This window comes from Prinia subflava, chromosome 16 (assembly GCF_021018805.1).
Source record: "Prinia subflava isolate CZ2003 ecotype Zambia chromosome 16, Cam_Psub_1.2, whole genome shotgun sequence".
Taxonomy (NCBI): Eukaryota; Metazoa; Chordata; class Aves; order Passeriformes; family Cisticolidae; genus Prinia; species Prinia subflava.
In genome coordinates this window covers 16,251,722-16,274,259 of record NC_086262.1, presented here as the reverse complement: position 1 = coordinate 16,274,259, position 22,538 = coordinate 16,251,722, and the positions used below count along the sequence as shown (strand labels likewise).

General features: G+C 54.9%; 1 protein-coding gene across 3 annotated transcripts in view; it reads left to right on the top strand.

Moving 5' to 3' along the window:
* The window catches only part of SH3PXD2B (SH3 and PX domains 2B), a 64,024-nt gene that overhangs the window by 32,370 nt on the left and 9,116 nt on the right, over nucleotides 1–22,538 (top strand). The window contains exons 5-10 of one of the 3 annotated variants that reach the window (XM_063413557.1): nucleotides 2,734–2,825; nucleotides 10,175–10,200; nucleotides 10,498–10,533; nucleotides 16,966–17,100; nucleotides 18,896–19,000; nucleotides 20,875–20,992. In XM_063413557.1, coding sequence (XP_063269627.1) covers nucleotides 2,734–2,825; nucleotides 10,175–10,200; nucleotides 10,498–10,533; nucleotides 16,966–17,100; nucleotides 18,896–19,000; nucleotides 20,875–20,992 — 512 coding nt within the window. Of the gene's footprint in view, nucleotides 1–2,733; nucleotides 2,826–10,174; nucleotides 10,201–10,494; nucleotides 10,534–16,965; nucleotides 17,101–18,895; nucleotides 19,001–20,874; nucleotides 20,993–22,538 lie in introns of all 3 variants that reach the window. The other 2 variants (XM_063413556.1, XM_063413558.1) reach the window with 2 other exon arrangements.

The following is a 22,538-nucleotide window of genomic DNA, read 5'->3' as shown; positions in this document are numbered from 1 at the left end:
CCCTTTTCCCCTTTTCCCCTTTTCCCCTTTTCCCCTTTTCCCTTTTTCCCTTTTCCCCTTTTCCCCTTTTCCCCTTTTCCCCTTTTCCCCTTTTCCCTTTCCCCCTTTTCCCCTTTTTCCCCTTTTTCCCCTTTTCCCCTTTTCCCCTTTTCCCCTTTTTCCCCTTTTCCCCTTTTCCCCCTTTTCCCCTTTTCCCCTTTTCCCCTTTTCCCCTTTTCCCCTTTTCCCCTTTTTCCCCTTTTCCCCTTCTTCCCTTTTCCCCTTTTCCACTTTCTCCCTTTCTTCCCTTCCTTCCCTCTCCCTCTCCCTCTCCCTCTCCCTTTCCCTTTCCCTTTCCCTTTCCCTTTCCCTTTCCCTTTCCCTTTTCCTTTCCCTTTCCCCTTTTCTCTGGGAAAAAGGCTCCTGTTTTATGCAGCAGACAGCATTTGAGGCTGTAGGATGGTGGGGTGGTTCCAAACTGGGGATACAAACTCCAGTTACTGGTTATAAAAACAGGGTAAGATGACTTGTACCTCCAAAATTATTGGAACAGAGAGAAGGCTGAGACAATTTGCTCCATACCCCTGAAGGATATAAAAACTGGGCTGAAGTGTAAGGGAAATTATGATTTTAGGGCAGATTTTTTTGGCAGGGGGAAACAAAATACTGAAGTTCACGACAAATTATTTTCACACAGATCAAGTGTGTCGCAATCTCGTCGTGTCAAAGACACGCATTAGTACTGGGTAGGACTGGTACCTCCAAAATCCAATCTGAATGTTGTTAGAAACACATGCAAAGACTGTAAAACCCACGGGAGAAGATGGGGGAAATGGTAAAATATCCACCCCATCCCTTAGGTGAGGGACGGGGGGAGGCTGTGGGGTTTGGGCCTCAGCCAGGCCCGTGGCCGTGGCTGGAATAACAACTCAGGGAGGGAGATGCACTGGGAAATGCATCTTGACAGCTCTGCAGAGGGGCTGCAGATGAGGCCAGCGCAGCAGATGAGGGCAGGGTGATGGAGATGTGGTACAAGGGGTGCTCTGAGCTGTCGTGGGGGGAAGCTGGTGGCCCCTGAGCCACTGAACTGTGTCAGCTACACAGACAGGCACAGCCGTAAATTCAATTTTGGGGAAGAAAACGTCCCTCAGTGATAAAATGCTGCAGCTGCCGCTTTCAGAGCGATGCCATTAGTGGCATAAAATATAATGAACCCATTTGACTTAACAACTGGAACGTAATGGCTGATGTTCTATGAGCCTCTCAGGGAGCTGTGCTCTCCTCCCCCGTTAATGCATCACCCAGGGATTCCAGCTCTCCCTGCCTGGCCTTGGGCTGTGCTGCCTGCCCGGAAAGCAGCTGAGCTGAGCTGGCTGTGGACTGACCAGGGGTGTAAAATGAGCTGTGTGCTGATGTTCCTGCCCAGCTCACTGCTCCGGTGGCAGGGACAGAGGTGGGACAGACACCAGGACATTTGTGCCACTGTTCTTGGTGTGGCCAGCAGGACAGCAGGGTGGCCTGCTTGGCTCAGCAGAGTCAGCTCTAGGTGGGCTTCCTCCAAAACATCCTGGGAAATGAGCTGTGGCCTTGTTTCTCCTCTTTTTCCAGCACAGAGTTCTCTCTGGGATCACCCCCTGCTCTCAGAGCCTTCTGCAGGCCACAAAATCCCAGTGATTTTGGCAGGGGGAAACCACTTAGATCATGGGATGCTGGAGCTGGGGAGTGGCACCACATGGGAATGGCATCCATGCAAAACCTGATACTTGAATAGCCCTTCCCTGGGCCCAGAAGGCGTGGAGGGAGTGGTTTTCTCTCTGCTGTGTCTCATGATCCTGCTCAGTGTGGCTCTCAGTGATTAGTGGTGTGCAGTCTGCTGTGCTGCCAGGGGCTGCCTGCTGCCAGGGCTGTGGGGGCAGCACTTGGGGCTGGAAGGAGCCACATCTGATCCCCGTGGTCACCCCGAGGCTCTGCAGCTGTGGCTTTGTCCCCAGGACAGAAATGAGGGGAGGTTTGCTGTGCCCACGCTGCTGTCATGAGACTGCTGGGGCAGCAGGCAGAGGGGAGGGGGAATGGTACAGAAAACTGGTTATAAATGGTTAACAAAACTGGTTATAAATCTGCTCCAGCTCCGGCTGCAGCTTTGCTCCCTGATTTTAAATGCTCCCTTTTTCCATTGGCCCCCCAGCCAGGCACTCTCACCCTGCAGGTCCCACTGTTGAAGCTTTTTTCACAATCAATTCCTTGAAGGGAAAGAAGCAGAGGGAATTTTCCATCTCCTGCCATTCCACAGCAGCAGAGCAGCCTCCCAGCCCTGGTGTCTGTGCTGTTCCCTCCCTTGCTTCTCTCCCTGCCCCTCCCCAAGCTGCCACTGCCCAGGGCAGCATTTTTAGGACGTGCTGGGATGGCACTGAGAGTCTGCCACGTGTGAACTGCCCAGCCTTTCCCAAGGGTGGCTGCATGGACAGCCCTGGGGCTCTCACCCTGTGGCACAACATCTGCCCCAAAGGCTGGAGCTGGCAAAGCACGGCCTGGGCAGTCTCTGCTTATTCTCCTTTAGCCTTAATTGCAGCATGGAGGGGTGGTGGGTGCAAGTGGGGCTCTCTGGGCTTTGCTTTCTGGGTTTGCTGTGATTCTCTCCAGCCTGTGCTGGGAACCCTTGGGTGCCACTCCTGCCCCTGCACTCCCAGGAGTCCTCCCTGGGCTCCTGGCCCAGTTTTGGGGGTTCCCATCACCCTGTCTCTGTTTGCTCCCCAGGCTCTGATCCAGCTGCCTCCCTACATCTCCCAGTGCGAGGAGGTGCTGCAGTTCTTCGAGACACGGCCCGATGACCTGACCCCCCCCAAAGAGTGAGTGGGGAGGGGCTGCCTCTGCTGGGAGGGGGCTGGGACAGACTGGGATGGGGACAAGACAGACTGGGATGGGGCTGGGACAGACTGGGATGAGGGTGAGACACAAACTGGGATGGTGAGACACAAACTGGGATGGGGATGGGGGTGAGACAAACTGCGATGGTGATGGGACATGAACTGGGATGGGTGTGGGACATGAACTGGGATGGTGGTGAGACACAAACTGGGATGGTGATGTCACAAACTGGGATGGTGGTGAGACACAAACTGCCTTGGATTTGCTGATCCCCTCGACTCTGGTGTTCATCAGCAATTCCCTTATGAGTCACAGCTCTGGGATTTGGAGGTGTCCGTGGGGAGGCTGTGCAGCTCCATGTGGACACTTTTCTCCAGTGGGGAAGTGGAAACTCTTCTCTGGGACCCCATGAAGTGCTGGTCTCTTCCTCAGCCTGTGCAAACAGCATGATCAGCCTGAAAAGCCTCTCTTCACACGTTTGCAACAACCTCTGCCTGGTGTGAGGGCCTTTCCCTCGGCCACATCCACCAGCCCCATCCATGACAAGGCTCCAGGGCCTCTCCGTGCAGACCCAGGAGGGTTTGCAGGGAGTCGTGCGTGCCTTACACAACTCGGCGTGGTTCTGAGTCTTGTGACTGTGAGCTGCCCTGGCCAGGAGCCACCCATCTCCTGCTGATCACGAGCAGCACAAATCTGAGCAGCCGCCCCCGAGCCCTGTGTGCTGCTCTCCCTCTCCTGCTGCGTGTGACACGGCTCCAGCAGAGCCTGAGCAGCGGAGGAGGCCTGATGGATGGTCAGGGAAAGGCAATAAATTGATTTGACACCCTTCTGTATTGGAAGGGTGTGGAGGTTGATAAAGGGGTTTTGTTTTTCTCCCCTGAGCAGCAGCTGAGCCTGTCAGGTCTCCAGCTCAGTATTGTGCTTGGGTGGACTACATCTTCTCCCTGGGTTTTTGATTCTTCTCATTCCCTCTCTTAATTCCCCCTTCCCCCCACCCTGCTTTCCTCTTTTGGCTCCTGTTCCTGTTGCCTTGGCCTGTCATCATTTCTCCTGCAGCTCGTGGTCACTGATGAGATTGGTCTGAGAGCCCCAGAGCCCATTAACTAATTGCTGGCTGTCGCTGATGCTCTCATCTGTCCTGCCCAGCTACTGCTCACCACTTAACCTGCTGCCCCGTGGGTCATCCCTCAGGGAAGGTCATCCCTCAAGGAGGGTCATTCCTCAGGGAAGGTCATCCTTTAGGGAAGGGAGGTCATTCCTCAGGGAAGGTCATCCTTTAGGGAAGGTCATCCTTTAGGGAAGGCTCAGCTCAGGGGCAAGCGAGGGACACCAGGACAAGATGAGCTTGCAGGGACAGCAGAGGGGGGTGTATCACAGGGTGGGGCTGTTTTGGGATGTGGGGCACTGCCTGTGTGTGGATCTTTGAGCCCTGCATGAGGGGGAGGAGCTGCTCTGCAGCAGGAGTCAGGTCTTGGACCCGCCTGGAGCTGAGGGAGCTTCAGCCATGGGGGATGGATGGGCAGCTTCAGTCTCACTCCTGCTCTCCTCACCTTTATTCTGTCTTTTAGGCTGAGCCAGAAAGGAGGCAGGGTGGGCAGAGCATTCAGGTGTTGGGGGAGACCTTTGGGTGCTGAGTGGGGCAGCCCTGCGAGCTGCTGTGCTGAGCTGGAGCTCCCAGCCCTCAGTGCCAGTCCCCTGTCACCTCCCTGCTTTGGCTCTGAGAGACAAGGGACTGGCTGGAGCCCAGTTTCTCATGGTGGGACAATCCACAGGGTCCTGGGTGTGAAATTCAGTGTATTTGTGAGGTTTTGGCTATTGCAGGGCTGGGTGGGTGAGCGGGTGATGCTGAATCCAGCAGTGGTGATGGAGCTTCTCCTGCCTGCCCCTCTCCATGGACAATGTGCTGCTTCCCTTTCTCCTCTCCATGGACAATGTGCTGCTTCCCTTTCTCCTCTCCATGGACAATGTGCTGTATCCCTGCCCCTCTCCATGGACAATGTGCTGTATCCCTGCCCCTCTCCATGGACAATGTGCTGTATCCCTGCCCCTCTCCATGGACAATGTGCTGCATCCCTTTCTCCTCTCCATGGACAATGTGCTGCATCCCTTTCTCCTCTCCATGGACAATGTGCTGTATCCCTTTCTCCTCTCCATGGACAATGTGCTGTATCCCTTTCTCCTCTCCATGGACAATGTGCTGCATCCCTGCCCCTCTCCATGGACAATGTGCTGTATCCCTTTCTCCTCTCCATGGACAATGTGCTGCTTCCCTTTCTCCTCTCCATGGACAATGTGCTGCATCCCTGCCCCTCTCCATGGACAATGTGCTGTATCCCTTTCTCCTCTCCATGGACAATGTGCTGTATCCCTGCTTGCCCTCTCCATGGACAATGTGCTGCTTCCCTTTCTCCTCTCCATGGACAATGTGCTGTATCCCTGCCTGCCCTCTCCAGGGGGGAGATTCAAGCTTGCAGCACACAGAGGGCTCAGTGGGTGCCCCTTGTCCCTTTGCCTCCAGCAGCCAAACCCTGCAGCATCTCAAGGACACCCCCGTCGTGTCCCCCACCCCGTTCCAAACGCCAGAAGGGTATTTATTAGCTACAATTCAAAATGTTAATTAATAGAAGTCCTTGACTGTCTCCTCTGGAGGGATTGGGAGCCCATTCCCGAGGCCTGGAGTGCTGCCAGCTCAGCAATAACGAGATGGGAGCTGTGATAGACGGCGGGGCTGCATCAGAGCTGGTGGCGTGGCCGGGCTTTGGCCGGATGTCATCCCTCATCCAGCAGATAAATCCTTTGCTCTGGGAATCTGAAAGGGAGCCAGGCCATGAATGGAGTGGGGGAAAGGGAAAACAAAAAAAGGAAAAAAACAAAAGGAAAAGACAGATTTTTATGTTGGGTGGCTGAAAGGTGGGAGTGAGGGAGGGGAGAAAGGACTGGTGAGCCACTCTCACAGGAGCCCTCCTGCTCCCTGTCCCTTCCCTTGGCTTCCCTGGCTGACACTTCTGGTCACCCCCTGCCCTCGAGGGTGGCAGCTGGTGGCAGTGAAGGGGACGTGCCTGTGAGGGCTGTTGGACCCATCCTGTGCTTGTTCTGCCTGGGCTGCAGGTGAGGCTGCACCCAGCTCACACCACCCCAGCACGTCAAACCCTGCCAGGGGCCACAGCTGGCTGCAGTCCTTGGAGCTCTGCTTTAACTGCAGTTACAGAATTCTGCTTTAACTGCAGCTCGTGGAGCTCTGGTTTAACTGTAGTTTGTGGAATTCTGGTTTAACTGCAGTTCATGGAATTTTGGTTTAACTGCAGTTCATGGAATTCTGGTTTAACTGCAGTTTGTGGAATTCTGGTTTAACCGTAGTTGTTGGAGCTCTGCTTTAACTGCAGTTATAGAATTCTGCTTTAACTGCAGTTCATGGAATTCTGGTTTAACTGTAGTTATTGGAGCTCTGGTTTAACTGTAGTTATTGGAGCTCTGGTTTAACTGCAGTTCATGGAGCTCTGGTTTAACTGCAGTTTGTGGAATTCTGGTTTAACTGTAGTTGTTGGAGCTCTGCTTTAACTGCAGTTATAGAATTCTGCTTTAACTGCAGTTATGGAGCTCTGCTTTAACTGCAGTTTGTGCAATTCAGTCCTTGGTTCTGGCAGTGTTTGGGAATGGAAAGAGGAGGTTGGACAGCCCAAGCATTTCTCCCCAGGCTCTGTGGTGTTGTTTTCCCCAGAGCTGGAGCTCTCCCTGGGCTGAGGCAGGGCTCTCCTGCTTTCCCTGCAGTGCAGCTCCCTTCAGCAGCCCTGTGCTGAGCAACACCAGCTGCTCACTGCTGGCTCTCAGCTGAGCTCCTCAGCCCTTCCCAACCTCCCAGCCTGTCCCGAGGAGAGGAAAAGGGTCAAATTCTGACTTTATTCCTCCCCTTCCACCACTGCTCCTGGCTGGGCAGGATATCAGAGCTGAGACAGGAGTCTCCAGCATTTGGTGGGTGGAAGGGGGAGGTGGAGCCCTCCCTCCATCCCCTCTCTCCTCATCCCCAAGTTCCCTGTGCACTCCTGCCTGCAGAGACCCCAGCAAACAGGAGAGCAGAGGGAGGTGGCAGGGTTTCTGCTGGCAGTGACAACTGGTGGCTTTTGTGACGTGGATCCCTGGCCAGCAAGCTCTGGACTGGAATTTCTCCCCTGCTCCCAGCTCACAGGGCTGCCCAGACTGAGGCTGAACCCAGAGGAACTGGTGAAGAGCAGTGAGGGAAGAAGGAGAAGAGAAATGGTTATGGAAAAAGAAATCTCTGGAAACCTTAGCAACCTGAGGGATGTGGGATTTTTCTCCTCCGTGTTGGATGGAAGCCCTGCAGCTTCAAAGAGAAGTCATCAAATTCCTGCTCCCCACGTCTCCCAGCAGGTCTGACCAGCACAGGATGCTGGGCTGCTGAGCTGGGGGTTGCTGTGTGCACACTTTTGCAGTCCAGAGCTGATTTTAACCACAGCAGAGCTGCTGGAGTGAGGCTGGGAAGTCTGAAGGGCTGGGCATGGAGCCACTGCTGAGTCAAGGCATTGAGCTGCTCTCTCCTCCAGCTGAAATCCAGCTGTGGGACATGAGGGAGCCCAGGTCAACTCTGTAGAGAAGCCCTAATAGTTAGCAATAAGTTATTAATATTAATGACTAACAAGTTATTGATATTACCAAGTAGTTATTTATTCATTTTCCACAGTTCTTTATTCATTTTCCACAGTTATTTATTCAATTTCCACACTGCCAGGTGGGCTGTGATGGGTCAGGGGCTGTCGTGGGGCTGCTCCCAGAGGCTGGGGGTGGGATGTACCCCTGGGCACGAGAAACCTCTTCAATCAAAGCTTCTTCCACTGGGTTTTTTGGGGAGCTCAGCAGCCCATCATGTATAAGACATTTATAAAAGTTATTGCTTTGAGCTCAGTCCCTGCTTTAGGATGGAGGAAGCCACTCCAGGAGCTTTTGCTGCTGAACCAGAGACCCATGAGTTGGATGTTGGTCTGGATAAGGATTCTTGCTGCCTTGTGGCCCTGGGGTCGTGTCCTGCTCTCCAGGCAGATCACAGCTTGTACACAAAGCTGGTGGGTTTGCATTTCTCCTGATGCCCACGTGCACATTCACCAGGAGTTCAGCTCCAGGACAGCCTCCTCCTTCCCTTCCTGCGGAGAACTGGCTTTCCTGGATGTCAGCAGCCAGAAATACCCAATTCCTGCAGAAACCTGCTTTGTGCCAGCTCCCTGGACAGAGCTCTGGCTTTTCTGAGGTTCTGAGCTTGGCTGACTCTGCAGTGGCCCTGGGCTGTGGGGACAGGGGCTCCTTTCAGTGCTGCTGGAGCATTTGCTAAACATCCCCTCTCCCACACAAGGGCTCTCTTGTGCCCCATTCCTGCCTCCATACATTCTGCAAACATCTCCCAGCTTGCTGAACGCTCAGGACATGAACCCCCTCCTGACAGCTATTTTGGTGACTTTACTGTATTACAGCAGGATTTTTTCTTTTACCAGAGAGGTTTGGTTTTTTTTTGTATGAGGAGATGTTTTCTTGGAATGCTGACCTCACTTCCATCCCATTTGGTGTGGCTCCTGTGTGGGTTTGCAGCAGCTGGGGTTGTTTTCCTTGTGTTGGTGCTTCACCTATTCCCTGAGCTGGCTGTGGCAGCAGGGCCAGTGCTGAGGTCCCCAGAGCCACGTCTGGGGACACTTTTCTCCTGTGAGTCCCACTGCAAGGTGGGGTTTTCTGTGTGACAACCTCAGGGCCACCTCCCTGCAGCTCTGGGACCTGCCTGGCCCAGCAGCCACCAAAAGTGCCTTAGAAAAGAGTTTATAAACTCAAGGCAGCTTGTAACAACTCTTCTTTAGACTTGAGTTTATAATTAATGACTTTTAATTAACATTTCTGGCCTGAATTATCACCCTGTGAGCCCATGAAGAATTTCAGTGTCCCCAGCATCCTGCAGTGAGTAGTTTAACAGTTGTCTTACAGCTGTTGAAAAGCAGCCTCGTTGTTTTTAATTCACCTCCCAGTCTGCTCACTTTGCTGAACCCTGTGCTCCCCACCTCACTCCTTCCCACCCCTGCATCCACAGGGATCTTGCTTAGAGGAGATGCTTGAGGAACCTGACTCTCTTTTCCTAAAAAACCATGGCAAAGGGATTGCTGGATGTGCTAAGAGTTCTCCATGTGTCACAGTTTCCTTTCAGGGGATGATGAGGTTCTTGAAGGACACTGAGCTGAGCCCCCTGAGCCTGTGGGGTCAGCTCAGAGCTCTGAGTCACACAGAAACCCCTCAGAGTTCTGGGGAGCAGCTGGAGAGGCATTCCTGGGTTTTACACCCCTGGGGGGCTGGTTGGTGTCCCCCTGCCACACCTGGGCCTCATGACTGTGCCCTGGCTGCTGGGGACTGGAGATAAATGAGATTTACAGTGGAAGGCAGAGTGGTTTTCCCTTCTCTCCTGCTGGAGCTGTGAGCTTCCAGGGAGCAGGAGGAGCAGGAGCAGGAGGAGATGCTGACTGGAGTTTATTGCTGTTTCCTGTCTTGTCTGAGCTCCTGTCCCCTCTGAGGTGCTTGGGCCAGGGCTGCTGCTCTCCAGAGCTGCAGCTCTTTGTGTCCCTGCCAGGAACGTCCCGGCTGCAGAGTGGAATTGCAGCTCCATGCTTGCCCCCTCACTCAGATGGAGCAGCCAGGAAAGGAAGCAGGGGATGAGTTACAGTGATGGGTTTAGCAGAAGGCAGGGAAAAGCACCAGTGCTTCCCCTCAGCACAGGGTGCCATTCCCACCTGCTGATCTCCAGCCTGCTCATCTCCCCTTGCTGTGCCTCCCTTCCCTGTCATTCCTCTGAACTGGGGGGATTTTAATGGGGCTTCTTAATTAACTCTGATGTAGCTCTGCAATGCTGCTGTGTTGAGAAATCTTTGGGGTGCTCCATGGATTCCTCTGTTGGTGTCTGCGCCTGGGACATGGTGCTCAGGTCTTTGCACAGCCTGAGCTCTCTGAACTCAGCAGGCTCCAGTTTCTCTAACCGTGCCCTGTTTGTTTCCACTCCATCTTGGCGTTTTATTGACTTTTATTGATACTTCCGTGGATGGGTTCCCAAGGGGTGGAAGCTGTAAGGGCAGGCCAGCACCCGAGCCCACCGAGGAAAGCACAAAACATTAAATTTCTAAATGAAGGGAGGGAGGCAGGGCTGTGTGCAGGGTGGGTGATGGCCTTGGACACATGAGCTGGTTGAGGGAGGTCAGTGGCCCCACCAGAGCCAGCACTGTGCGCTCCTGGCTGGGTTTGTCACTCACCCCAGCTGTCCCCTCGCTCTGCTGACGCTCTCCCTTCTCTTTTTCAGGGAGCCCATTGGAAAGAAGAGGTCTGGTAAGGACTCCTTTCCTCCCTGCTGCTCACACCAGCTCCTCCTTGCACCCACAGCCGAGCTCTCCTGTGTGGGGCCAGCTCCCAGCCCTGCTCTGCTCCCCGTGGGGCTCCCAGCACAGGGACCCCCCACCCTCTGGGATTTCCTGAGCCCCCGTGGTGCTGCCCAAGGTGGGGCAGACACCCACAGCTCCAGCACTCCCTGGCCTCCCCCCTGCACTCCTGTGAGCAGTGCTGGAGCCCCCAGCCCGTCCCCTCCCTGCCTCATGCCTTGTCTCCCGTGCTTTTGTTCCTCAGCAGGGATTATCCAGAGAACGGCCTCTTTCCTGCAGAGAGGTACTAACAGCTGCTCTGCCCTGCTCTGCTCTGCCTTCCTCTGGGGGGACACCTGCTCAGCCGGGGGGGCAGGAAGCTTGTCACCCTTGCCAGGAGCTGTCACGTCCCCTGTGGTGGCTTTCTGTGGTGGCTGGTGGCACAGGGGCTGGGGCTTGGCTCTTGGTGCAGCTCCACATGCAGGGGACGTGCCCCAGGTCCTGCTGAGGGTCTGCAAAGTTTCAGGAGTGCAGAGGAGAGTCTGAGCTGCCTGGGGAGGAGTGTGGGGCTGGGAGTGCAGCAGGACCACGGCTCTCCTCCAGCCTGGCCCCAGCTGGGGGCCTGGGGAGGGTGGGTGGGTCTGGGATGCTCTGCCCTTGCTGCTCAGGAGAGGGGGACAGCTCTGAAAGCCCCCCCTGTGGGTGTGGTTTAGGGTTATTTGAGCTTCCCGAAAAGAGCAGGAGAGAGGAGTGGAAGAGCCTTTGATCCGTGGGTTAAGGAGGCATCTTTCAGCTCCTGGAGCTGCAGAAGGTATAAAAATGGTGTGAGGCTCTTTGGGAAGGAAGGTCTGAGCTGTGGCTGCGTGGAGGTTCTGCTGAAATCAGTGGTGGGAAGGATTTTATCCAGAGAGCTGGCACTGCCATCGCCTGTGTGAGCAAACTCCCTTGTTTGTGGTGAGGGGGTTCCTCCTGCAGGAGAGAGGAGAGGCACAGCAGGAATCAAAGACCTGATTCCACTGTCCAGAGGAGCTGCAGGCTCTCAGTGTCTTCACTGAGACTGCTGCTAGGGATGGGAAGCTCTGGTGGTGGTGGTGGTGATCTCGTGGGCTGAGTCCTGTGGGACTCACAGGGCTTTACTAGAATTGGTTAAAGCATTTTCTGCTCAGTCTCTGACTGCTCTCTGTCCGAGCAGGACATTGGGATGGTCATTTTAAAGCTCTCTTGAGCTGTTTGCAAGCACAGCCTGGCTCTGCTCTGAAGTGCTGGGGACAAGGGAAGGGTTGAGAAGAAGAGGAGGAAAATTTCTGCTGCATGACTCAGTTCAGTGAGGGCAAAATTCAATTTAAGGACGCTGCCTGTTAGAGAAGCAGGAGTTCTCCATTGAGAAGGAAGATTTGGATGGCATCCAAGGCAGAGCCTGCTCTGGCAGGGCAGATGTGCTGTTCTGCCCCTGGCAGCAGCCACCAGGGAAAGGTGCTTGCTCTCAGTAACATTGCACAGGGTTGATGCCTCGTGCCAGACATGTTCAGGGATTTATCTCACTGCCTTGCATTTCCTGGCAGCAGAAACAGGATTTGGTTCAGCTGCTGTCACCCCAACTCCTCTATACCTTGAGGAAATCCCTGATGCTTCATTGGGTCCTCAATCCAGGCCTGCTTTGAGGTAGCAAATGTGCAGCAAGGCACAAAAAATATTCCTTCAGTCCAGGATGTCCCTGAGGAGGGGTCATCCAACAGCTGCTAACAAGCAAAAATCACGAGGATTTTCCAAGAAGGAATTTCCCAATTGCCAGAGAGGGAGTGAACTGCTCTTGAGCAGAGTTGGAAAGAGCTCTGAGGTCCTGGCAGCAGCAAGGCAGGCTTGGAAACGGGGTTTGAGCAAACACTGGGGTGCAGAGTGGCTCCAAGTGCTGCTCCTGTGGTGACCACGAGACTCAGGTGACATTTGGAGTTTCCAGGAGGGCCCGGTGTGCGTGTGAGCACTGGAAATAAAATCTGCTTTCTTTGCTTAGCTTTTTTTACCAGCATTTGTAACCCCACCTGCCTGAGCCCGAGGCGTGGGCCCTGCACAGCTTGCAGGGGGTGGATTGTTCCCCAGACTCTGGGGCTGTGCCTTGGCCACTGATTTAGGGATGTCTAAAAGCAGGCATCCCTCAGTCATCCCCGAGACTGTTCTGGGTGTTTCTGTTCTCTCTGCCTCCCTCAGTTCCACAGAAGCACAGATGGAGAGCCACGGGTTGGTGCAGGCGAACCTGAAACTGCCTCCAGAGTTTCTATTTGGGTGGAGCTGCCCGAGGAGGCTGGCAGAGACCTCAAATGCCCCTTTGCCAGTTTGGGTTTAGCTGCTTTCTTGTGTGCCCACGTGCCTTTGGCTGTGCTGTGGAATGTCCCTGCAGTGGAGAGACCCCAAACCCTGCAGTGTTTGTGAAAACGCAGCAGCCAAGGGAGCTTTCTGAAACTCCACTGGTGGATGGTATTTCCATGTGATTGCTTTCCACATTCTGGAATAATCCCTGGAGAGATGAGAGCGTTTGCAAAGAATTCAGCCCAGTGTTCAGTGCCCATTTCACGTCAGAGCAGGAGGAAATTCCCCCTTGCAGAAGGGATCATCCCAAACTCCTCAGGTCTGGAAGGAGAGGGGCTGTCCTGAGAGCTCTGGATCTGACCCACACAGGCAGAGGAGGAAGGGACTTTATCCAAAGAATGACGTTTTTGGGAGAGGCATTAGGCAAAGGCTGGAGTGTACAACAGGCTCCAAACCCTGTGCCCCAATTGAGTGCTGAGCTCTTTGTTTCCCTCTGGGAGCACCGATGTCCAAGCTCTGCCAGAAGTTCCTCACTTCTGGCACTTGCAAAGCCAGAAACTGGAAAAGCTGGAAACATCCCAAGCAGCCCCATAGCTGAGATTTCCTGCTGGGTTTGTCCATCTCAGCCCTTGGGTGAGAGGCCAAGTTTGTGGCCAAACAGAACCTGCAAGGATTTTTGGGTTGGCTGAGAGCGGGGTGGGTGCTCTGGGCTGTGCTGAGTGTCCCTCCTGCATCCAGGGCCAGCATCAGCTCTGCAAGCCCAGCCCAAGGGCCTCGGTGGTCCCTAGACTCGATAGATTCCCCTTTTCTAGGCCACCCCAGTGTCCCTGTCACAGCTGAGGATGCACAGCCTGTGCTCCTGCCTGAGCTGGCTGCAGACCCCTTCTCTGCTGCTGTCCCCATCTCCCTGGGAACCTTTACACCGCTGCTATTCCGAGCAGCCCAATCTGGCCGTGCCCAGGATGCTGCTGCTCCCTCCAGGGTGTGTTTTTGGTGTTTTTGTGGTTGAGGATGATGAGGGCAGGTGAAAACGCTCCCGAAATTAACGCCTACCTCTTCCTCCAAGCTCAGTTTGCCACCTCTCTTGCTGGTTTAATGGGTACTTTGGAGGATCCAGAACTGGCTGCTGAAACTACAAATAGCCCCAGAGGCACGGGGGTAATTACAGCCAGGGAGGCAGGAAGGGGAGCATTTATCTCTCCCTACAGTTGTTATTCTTCTCTCAGGGGCTGGGTACATCCTCAGATCCTTTAAGCTCAAACCTTTAATTGAGCTGCTAGAACGGACAGTCCCAGCATCCACCGTTCACTTTGAGGGGCTATTTTAAACTCTGTCTGCTGCCCCACCTCTGGGGTTTGGTGTGGAGGAAGCTTTGATGAGCAGGAGCAGATCCTCTGCCCCTGGCCAGCTCACCTGGAGCTGTTTATGGCAGGTGGACACAGACAGTTCCTTCCTTCTCCTTTAAACAACACTGGCCTGCAGACACGGGGTTCACCTAAACCTTGGTGGTGGTCTGGCATTCTCTGAACCAGCTGGGAGAGGTGGTGACCTTGTGAGCAGGAGAACTTCTCCAGGAGGCAGCAGAACACCCTGGGAATCCTGAGGACCTGCCAGACCGTGTCCTTCAGCGTGGGGATGGCACATTGGGTTTCCCATGCCCTGAAATAGATTCTCCCATAGGAAAGATCTGTTGAGAGACCTCTGATGTGACTGGGGAGTGCCTGGTGCAGGTGTGTTTGCCATGGAAACTCATTCCTGGTATGAGGCTGAATTTCTTTGCTGCATTTCACCCAGCTGTCCCAAGGAACTCCCTCTCCCTGAGGAATTTAACACCCTTGGAACCTGGGAGGGGATTGTCCTGTATTTCTGCTGGCCCAGAGGTGATTTTTGCCCTGCCAAAATTTGAGTCTCAGAGTAAAGCACAGGCCCTGTAAACGAAACACCTGCAGTCAGGTGTGAGATTCCTTTGGATCACTTGTGCTGTAGTAATGATCTCTCTCCTCTTTCCAGAGCACTTTTCAAGTCTCAATTAAACCTCACCACACTGGGGGAGACCCGAATAACATCCCAGTGTCCTCCTTGCCAGGCTGGGGAGCTGCAGGGCAGTGTTGGGTTGGAAGCCAGAGCTCAGGAAAAGCCACAAACACCAGAGGTTTGTGCCCAAAAAGGAGACAGTGGGACTTGATTTGAGTAAAGGGAGAGGCCACTGGGGCACAGGGCCGTGGGTTTTTCCCTCTGGAGGTTTTTGAGGATGCAGCTTCCTTTTTAAACTCCCAGAGACATTAGGCTCCATCTCAAAGATGTTAACACCCAAATGACCTCAGGTAACCCCAAATGACCTCAAGTAACCCCAAATGACCTCAGGTAACCCCAAATGACCTCAAGTAACCCCAGTCGTGGCCTCAAATGACCTCAAGTAACCCCTGGATCAATTTAAAAATACTCCAATGCCCTCAGGTAACCCTGACCAGGACTCCAATGATCTCCAGCAACCCCAAATAACTTCAAGTCACCCTTACCAGTGACTCCAATGCCTCACACACATTCACCAGTGCAGGTTGAATGAAAGGCACCTGCTAAGTCTTTCCCACTTAGCAAAAGAACATTTGAACAATTGGTCCCTCTTTGGCACAAAATTCAAATCAGAGGAGTTCCCATGTCTACCATGCCCTACTGCCCGAAGTCAGTAGAGACATCAGAACCCATTCCAAAGCTGTTAACACCCAGCCCTTCACCCAGCAAACTGTAAAGACAATTTCCTCTCATCGCAGTGGAGGGGAGTCCTAGAAAAGATTTTTTTTGAGACTTCTGTGCTGCTTGGAGGTTTTTGGAGGCAGATGGAGAAGTGCTGTGGCACTCTGGGTACCTGAGAATATAAGAGAATATAAGAGAAAATAGAATATTCTCATGGGAGTTCATGGGGGATGTACCCCAGGGAATGCCCAGCTGGGCACCGGGCACTGGCAGTGTCCTGCCAAGCCCTGGTGCTCCCTGGCATGTGGGGAGAGGGGGGCTGTGCTCTGTGCAGGGGACACTCGTGTCTGTGGCGTGGTGACAGATGTGAGTGGCAGTGCCAGGCCAGGGGATCCACATCCAGAGCTGTGCCCTAAAGGAAAACTGCAAAGCACAGACCGGGCACCAGGCTGGCCTCGCTGCCCTCCAGTGACACCGGCGGCTGGCAGTGGCCCCGTGTGTCCCGATTATCCTGCAGTGATCCCGGGATCCCAGCTGTTCTCCCGCTGTCCTGCCCTATCCTGCCCTGCTCCCGGTGTCCCGGCTATCCCACAGTGTTCCCGGTGTCCCGGTTACCCTGCAGTTCTCCCGGTGTCCTGCAGTGCTCCCCAGTATCCCGGTTTTCCTGCAGTTCTGGTATCCCGACCGTATCCCGCCGTTCTCCCAGTGTCCCGGTTATCTCCCGGTTATCCCGGTTATCCCGGTTATCCCTCCATTCTCCCGGTGTCCCGGTTATTCCACGGTTATCCCGGTTATCCCACAATTCTCCCGGTTATCCCATGGTTATGCCGGTTATCCCTCCGGTGTCCCGGTTATCCCACGGTTATCCCAGTTATCCCTCCATTCTCTCGGTGTCTCGGTTATCCCATGGTTGCCCCGGTTATCCCTCCGGTTATCCCGGTTATCCCCCGGTTATCCCGGTTATCCCTCCGTTCTCCTGGTTATCCCCCGGTTATCCCGGTTATCCCGCAGTGCCACCTGCCGCCGGTCCAGCTCCGTTCCCCGGCGATCGCGCAGCTCCCGCCTCTCCTCTCTCTGGCCCCAGGATCGCTTTGTTCCCGCTGTGTTCTGCCCCTCCTCGGGGTGGTTTTTGTCCCGTTTTTCCTGCCGGGACACCGGGCTGTGCGGCGGGAGGGGCTGGCAGGGCAGGGCAGGGATGAGCACGGCGGGGCTGTGCGGGCAGGGGATGCTGCCCTGCCCTACAAACACCTCCCTGCGGGGCTCCGGGGCTCTGCAGCTGAACCCCTGCAGGCTCTGGGCTTTGGGGCGTGCACAGGGGGCTCCCCAAATCCCCAGGCTGCCCAAATCAGGGGATGCTCAGGACTGGGCAATTTTTTCCCCAAAAAAATATGGTAAGAAGGGAATGAACAGAACTCAGCAGGGATTTGGAGGAAGTGGGCTGGCTGTTCCCCCCGGGATGGGAGAGAGAAGGCAGATCCGTTGCTGTGCTCTGTCCCTGAAGGAGCTGTGAGCTCCTGTGCTGGCGGTGGCTGGTGGAGGATGCTTGGATGGCTCTGGTGGGTCTCACCTGGCTGTCCCCACCTCACCTGGCTGCCGGTTTGATCTCTCCCCCCTCGCTCTGCCCAAATCTCTGGCTCACCGCTGTCACGCCGGGGTCCCCGGGGTGTCCTGGGGGTGCTGGGTGCCCCGGGGCCGGTGCTGACCTGGCACACGGGTCGGTTCTTGTCCCCCTGTGCAGGAGCTGACGGGGCCTCGGCCGAGCCCCTGGTGCTGGAGCAGTATGTCGTGGTGGCCGACTACCAGAAGCAGGAGAGCTCGGAGATCAGCCTGTGCGTGGGCCAGGTGGTGGAGATCATTGAGAAGAACGAATCAGGTACAGGGAGCCGGGCTCACCTCAGGGCTCTGGGGCTGCACAGGAGCTGTCAGTGTGCAGGGCTCTGGGGCTGCATGGGAGCTGTCAGTGTGCAGAGCTCTGGGGCTGCACAGGAGCACTCCTGTGCTGTCAGTGTGCAGGGCTCTGGGGCTGCACAGGAGCTGTCAGTGTGCAGGGCTCCGGAGCTGCACGGGAGCTGTCAGTGTGCAGGGCTCTGGGGCTGCACAGGAGCTGTCAGTGTGCAGGGCTCTGGGGTTGCACAGGAGCTGTCAGTGTGCAGGGCTCTGGGGCTGCACAGGAGCTGTCAGTGTGCAGGGCTCTGGGGCTGCACAGGAGCTGTCAGTGTGCAGGGCTCTGGGGCTGCACAGGAGCACTCCTGTGCTGTCAGTGTGCAGGGCTCTGGGGCTGCACAGGAGCACTCCTGTCCTGTCAGTATGCAGGGCTCTGGGGCTGCATGGGAGCACTCCTGTGCTGTCAGTGTGCAGGGCTCTGGGGCTGCACGGGAGCTGTCAGTGTTCTCCTGAAGCCAAGCAGCCCCCGGGCATCCCACGGGCACGGTGAGCTGAGGTGGGGTGTGCAGGAAGCAGCTTTGCTCTGTGAGTGTTGTCCAGGCTTCAGGGCTGTCTCCAAGGGCTGATTTCCCCTGTGCTCAGCGCCTTCACCAGTCTCTACTTTGTGCTTCTTGGTGCTGAAAAACTTGGCTGACGTGTCCTGAGGACAAAAGCCACCCCTGGGCTTGGCAGGCTGGTTTTAGTGACAGAGAGGGACACTCATGGTGGCCATGAAAGCCCCCTTGGTGCATTCACAGCTCCTGTGGGCAGCAGCCGAGCTCTTCGCTTGCTTAAAAACTTAAACTTGCTCTTAACCTCTGCCGAGGGACTGAGCCATGTCGTGGACCCAGCTTCTGGAGCTTGTGGAGAATCGATTCCCTGAAGCTTACAGAAGTTGCTTGTTGAGGGGAGTGAAACCATGAAAATAGATTCTGACATTCTGGGGAGCTGGTCCCCAGAGGATCAGTTGCACCAGCAGCTCTGTTTGAGGACGAGAGACATAAAAGCCACCCTGAAGCAAATGAAACGATTAGCACAGCCAGCTCAAAAGCTGTGGAAAATCATTTATTTATCAAAGGTCAGCCTTGCTTTTCCCTCCCATGCAGGTAGCTGATTCCCTCCCCAACAATCTAGTTATCTTTCTAAATGACTCACTGGGGGGGTTCTGAGGGTAATACTCAGTCTTTATTTTCCCCCCCTAAAGACACAAATTGTGCTTTTAATAACCAGCAGCAAGCGTTGGTTTTGATTGGACACACAGGGGTGCCCAGAATTGCTTGTGGCCCCTCTGGAGCTGGCTGGGCTAGATGATGTTCTAAATCCTGCATTTGCTCGTAGCTTTTCAGTTCTGCTGTTTCCACAAAAGTAAAGAAGGCGAGCACAGCAGGACTCAGCTATCGATTCACACACAGGGCATTCATCTCTGCTAATTAGCCCAGGCTTGCTGACCCACACTGAGGGAAAATGAACCATGAAGGGGCACAAAAATCCGAAAGCAAACGCGGTGGCTGGAGCCATTCAGCTCTCAGAGCCTCTCCTGCCTTTCCTGGGGAGGGAATTGTACTTTTAGATGTCACTCAGCTGCAGTTCTCCTGTGCTTGGCTCTGTTGCTTTGGGGTCACCCCAGCTTCCCGCGGAGATGCAAGAAAGGGGTCACAGCCCCCCAGGGATGTGGTTTGGAGGGAGGGAGGGAGGTTTTGGCTGCTGTGAGCCCTTGGCTGAGCCTCCTGCTGTTGTCTCCTCAGGCTGGTGGTTTGTGAGCACGCTGGAGGAGCAGGGCTGGGTGCCAGCCACCTGCCTGGAGGCCCAGGATGGAGTCCAGGATGAGTTCTCAATGCAGCCTGATGAAGGTAAGAAGCTGCTGGAGGCATCTGCCCCAGCTTCCCCTGCTGCATCACCCTCCCTGAGTGGGGCAGGGCACGAGCCTGGGGGAGGAAAAACCCAAGAACAAACCCTGGGAAAAGGGACAAACCCACAGGAATGGTCCTGCCTGCCCAGTGCTGCAGCAGGGCTGGGACAGCTGGATGCTGGTGGTGTATCCACTGGCCCTTCTGCCCCTCCACAGAGGTGCCACCTCCAGGGAATGCTCACCCCAGTGCCTCCTTTCGGCCCAGGGAGCTGCTTTACCTGCCCTGGAGGAGGAGCAAAGCCCAAGACAATGCATGTGACCTCAACACGTGCAGAGCACAGAGAACACGGTGTGGGAATAGCAAGGCTCCAGCCTGTCCCTGGAGCAAACCCTGGGTAACACATCCTTCCCAGTGACCCTGTGTGCCCCAGGCAGAGCAGGAGCTGCCTCAGCCCCTGCTCTGGGCAGCTGCAGGTGGAGGGGGTTCAGCCTGGGGAGGGCTCCAGGTGAGCAGAGTCTCTGTGCCACTCTCTGTGCCAGCCCTGTCCCCTCCTGGACCTGCAGTGCCACCTCCTTACGCCCTCTCTTGTCCTTCTCCTGCTTCCCCGCCGTGCTGCTCCCAGTGCCATGGAGGTACTGGTCTCTGCCCAGGCACCTTGGCCGCCGCCGGACTCTTGGGGACTTGTACACCGGTGGATGGGGTCAAGGTGGACCACACGGAGACTTTCTTGGCTGTTCCTGTGTTGTGCTCGGAGTCTTGTGTGCATGCTGGTTTGCTGTGCATGTGCCACCCCTGCTCCTCAGCCCTCCCTGAGGCCCCTCATGTGCACGTCCCTCTCCTCTCTCAGCTGCTCCTGCTCGTGTTTTGTTTCGGGCTCAGAAACTGCAGTTCCTGCTTTTCCCCAGCACACACACGAGCAGAGTTCCTGAAGCTTCTGCCTGAGTTCCTGGGGTAACCCTGAGCCCTGGGGTTTGTGCCTCGAGGTGGGGTCAGGAGCAGAAGAGCTCCTTGCTCTTGCTGGATGTGACAGGACATTCTCTGCTTGGTCTGCTCTGCATGGAGAGAGGGGAGAACAGACCCTTCCAGAGCTGGGCCACTCCCAGAAGACAAATCCAGGAAAGCTGCCTGGTGGGGATAAAGGGATGTCCGAGGGGTGGATTTTGGAGGCAGATTTTTCCCCAGATGGCCTCCAGTGCTGTGGCACTGCTTAAGCACAGGCAGCGATTTCCCTGTGTTTGATCCAGAGAGGAAGCTGAGGCAGAGGGGAGGGTGGATGGACCCGTTTGTCTGACATGTCTGCATGGCTTTTAGGATGTTCTCCTTCCTCCTGAAGGGAAGAACATCCACATCCCTGCTTAACATCCCGTGTCCTGGTGGACAGGACATCAGGTTCTTCTCCAGGCTCCCCACATGGCTTTGCCCAATGTCCTGGGGGTTAAATGGTGCAGTTCCTGCAGATCTGCTGCTCTAGAGCAGTTTGAGGGCACCTAAGCATGAGGTTGCTCCCTCATGCCTGTGGGATTTCTCTCCCCTTACAGAGGACAGTTCCTCTTTAGAGACTCTGAGAATGAAAGTTGAGCTGAAGTGGATGCATGGAAGAGCTTCTGTGATCAGCTGTGAAGTCTTTATTCCTAAGGGAGAGGAGGAACTGTTTTAGAGAACTTCTTGGGCCAGAGCAACTCGACAAAGTTTACATTTCCAAATACATTCCACTATATTCCATTCATTTCCCTTTGAATGGTGGTGTGTCTCTGTGTGTTTGCACCTGAATTACAAGAATTATCATTTGTATAAAGCACTTCACAGCGATTTTTCAGCTGAGGCCAGGTTTCCATCAGACAGTTCCAGGTGAAACTGCGCTTTCTTCCCAACAGAGGAGAAGTACACGGTTATTTACCCCTACACTGCCAGAGACCAGGATGAGATGAACCTGGACAAAGGGGCCGTGGTGGTGGTGATCCAGAAGAACCTGGAGGGCTGGTGGAAGATCAGGTACTGTCCCATGGTGTGTTTTATCTCCTTTTTGCCAGGGTCGGGGTTAAATGCTCCAGAGAGTATTTCTTGTTCAGACTCAGGTCTTTATTAATTCTTATCTCTGTTACAGTCTCACACACGGTGAGTGCTACAGCACTTCTGGCTGACAAACTAAACATGGAGCCCCCATCTCTCTCCCTACAAGGCCTTATAAGGATAAACTGTCCAATTATGAAATCACACCTAAATTATTTTTACTTTTAACCCAATAACCAAACATCCATGGCTGCAATGAGGATTTTCTACCCAATTACAAAACACCACCCAGACCATGGAGAAGAAGATGAAAAAGCAGGACTGGCCTCTGCCCTAAAACTTCCACCTTGCTTTATATCCATTACTGTATTCTAAACCCTTAAACTCTGAGTTTTGCACCCTGTGATATCACACACTTCTATCCAAACTGCACACCCACAATCCCAGAGCTGTCTCTCAATTTTGGGAGCCTTCTCCACGGCCTCAGGTCAATGCAGAGTTTGCTTGAGGGTCAGAACAGAAAGCCTGGAACTCTCAGTGCCCGGGGCTCCAACAGTGCCAGGCTCTGCAGCTGGGGCTGTGGGATGTCCAGTCCCAAGGCAAATCTGTGAGCTGGGGAGGGCAGAGTAGCAGAACTCATTTCTCTCCATCCTGACTAATTGGATGTTGAAGCACAGCTTTGGTTGAAAATCTTTGGAATGCCCTGATTTCCTGTGCTGGGAGGTGGCTGTGTCCTCCAGCAGTGCCGAGGTGTCAGAGCTGCAGTGGGGTGTCACATCCTGCTGATGGGAAAACCCACCAATGTCCCAGGGCAGGCTCTGGTTGGAGGCTGCTGCAGGGAATGGCCAGCTCTGCGCCAGCTCTGCTGTCTGCCAAAGGCTCCAGCCCAGCCTGACCTGAGGGTTGTTTTCTGCTGGAAGCTCATTTTCTCTTCTCTGTGGTCGAGCGAACGGCCAGGCTTGCTCAGGGTGGGAGCACACGCTGCAATTTCCTTGACCTTACACTGAACCTGTGCTCCTGGCAGCAGCACAGCCCCAGAAACACATCCACTGACGTTTGAAGCACAGGAGAGCTGCCACAGGAGCTCCAAAAGCAATTACAAGCTCAGTAGCTGGTGCCCTCTGAAGGAGGTGGCTGCAGCCCAGCCGGCAGGGAGAGTGTCTGGCGTGGCAGGGGCACTGTGGATGTGGTTTTTCAATCAGGTCACGGGGCTGCTTTCTCTCCTAAACAGATTTAGAGCAGGGAAGGGATGCAGGCTGCCAGCAGGGAGAGGGCTTGTGCTCTCTCCAAAGACCAGGTACATTGATCCCAGCAGCAGCAGCGCTCTGGTTTTTCCCTCTGCTTTCCCTGCCAGAGCTCTTCATTCCTGAACTGGTGCCATTGCTGAGGTGCAAACTGGGCTTCACAACACTCCCAGTCCTTGGCCCTGGCTGGGGCCAGCTCGTGTGGGAGCGTCAGTCATGAGGGAGCTCTGCTGGTGCCACGGAGAGCCTGGAAAGCTCCTGCTGCCCAGAGCTGGCCGTGCCCT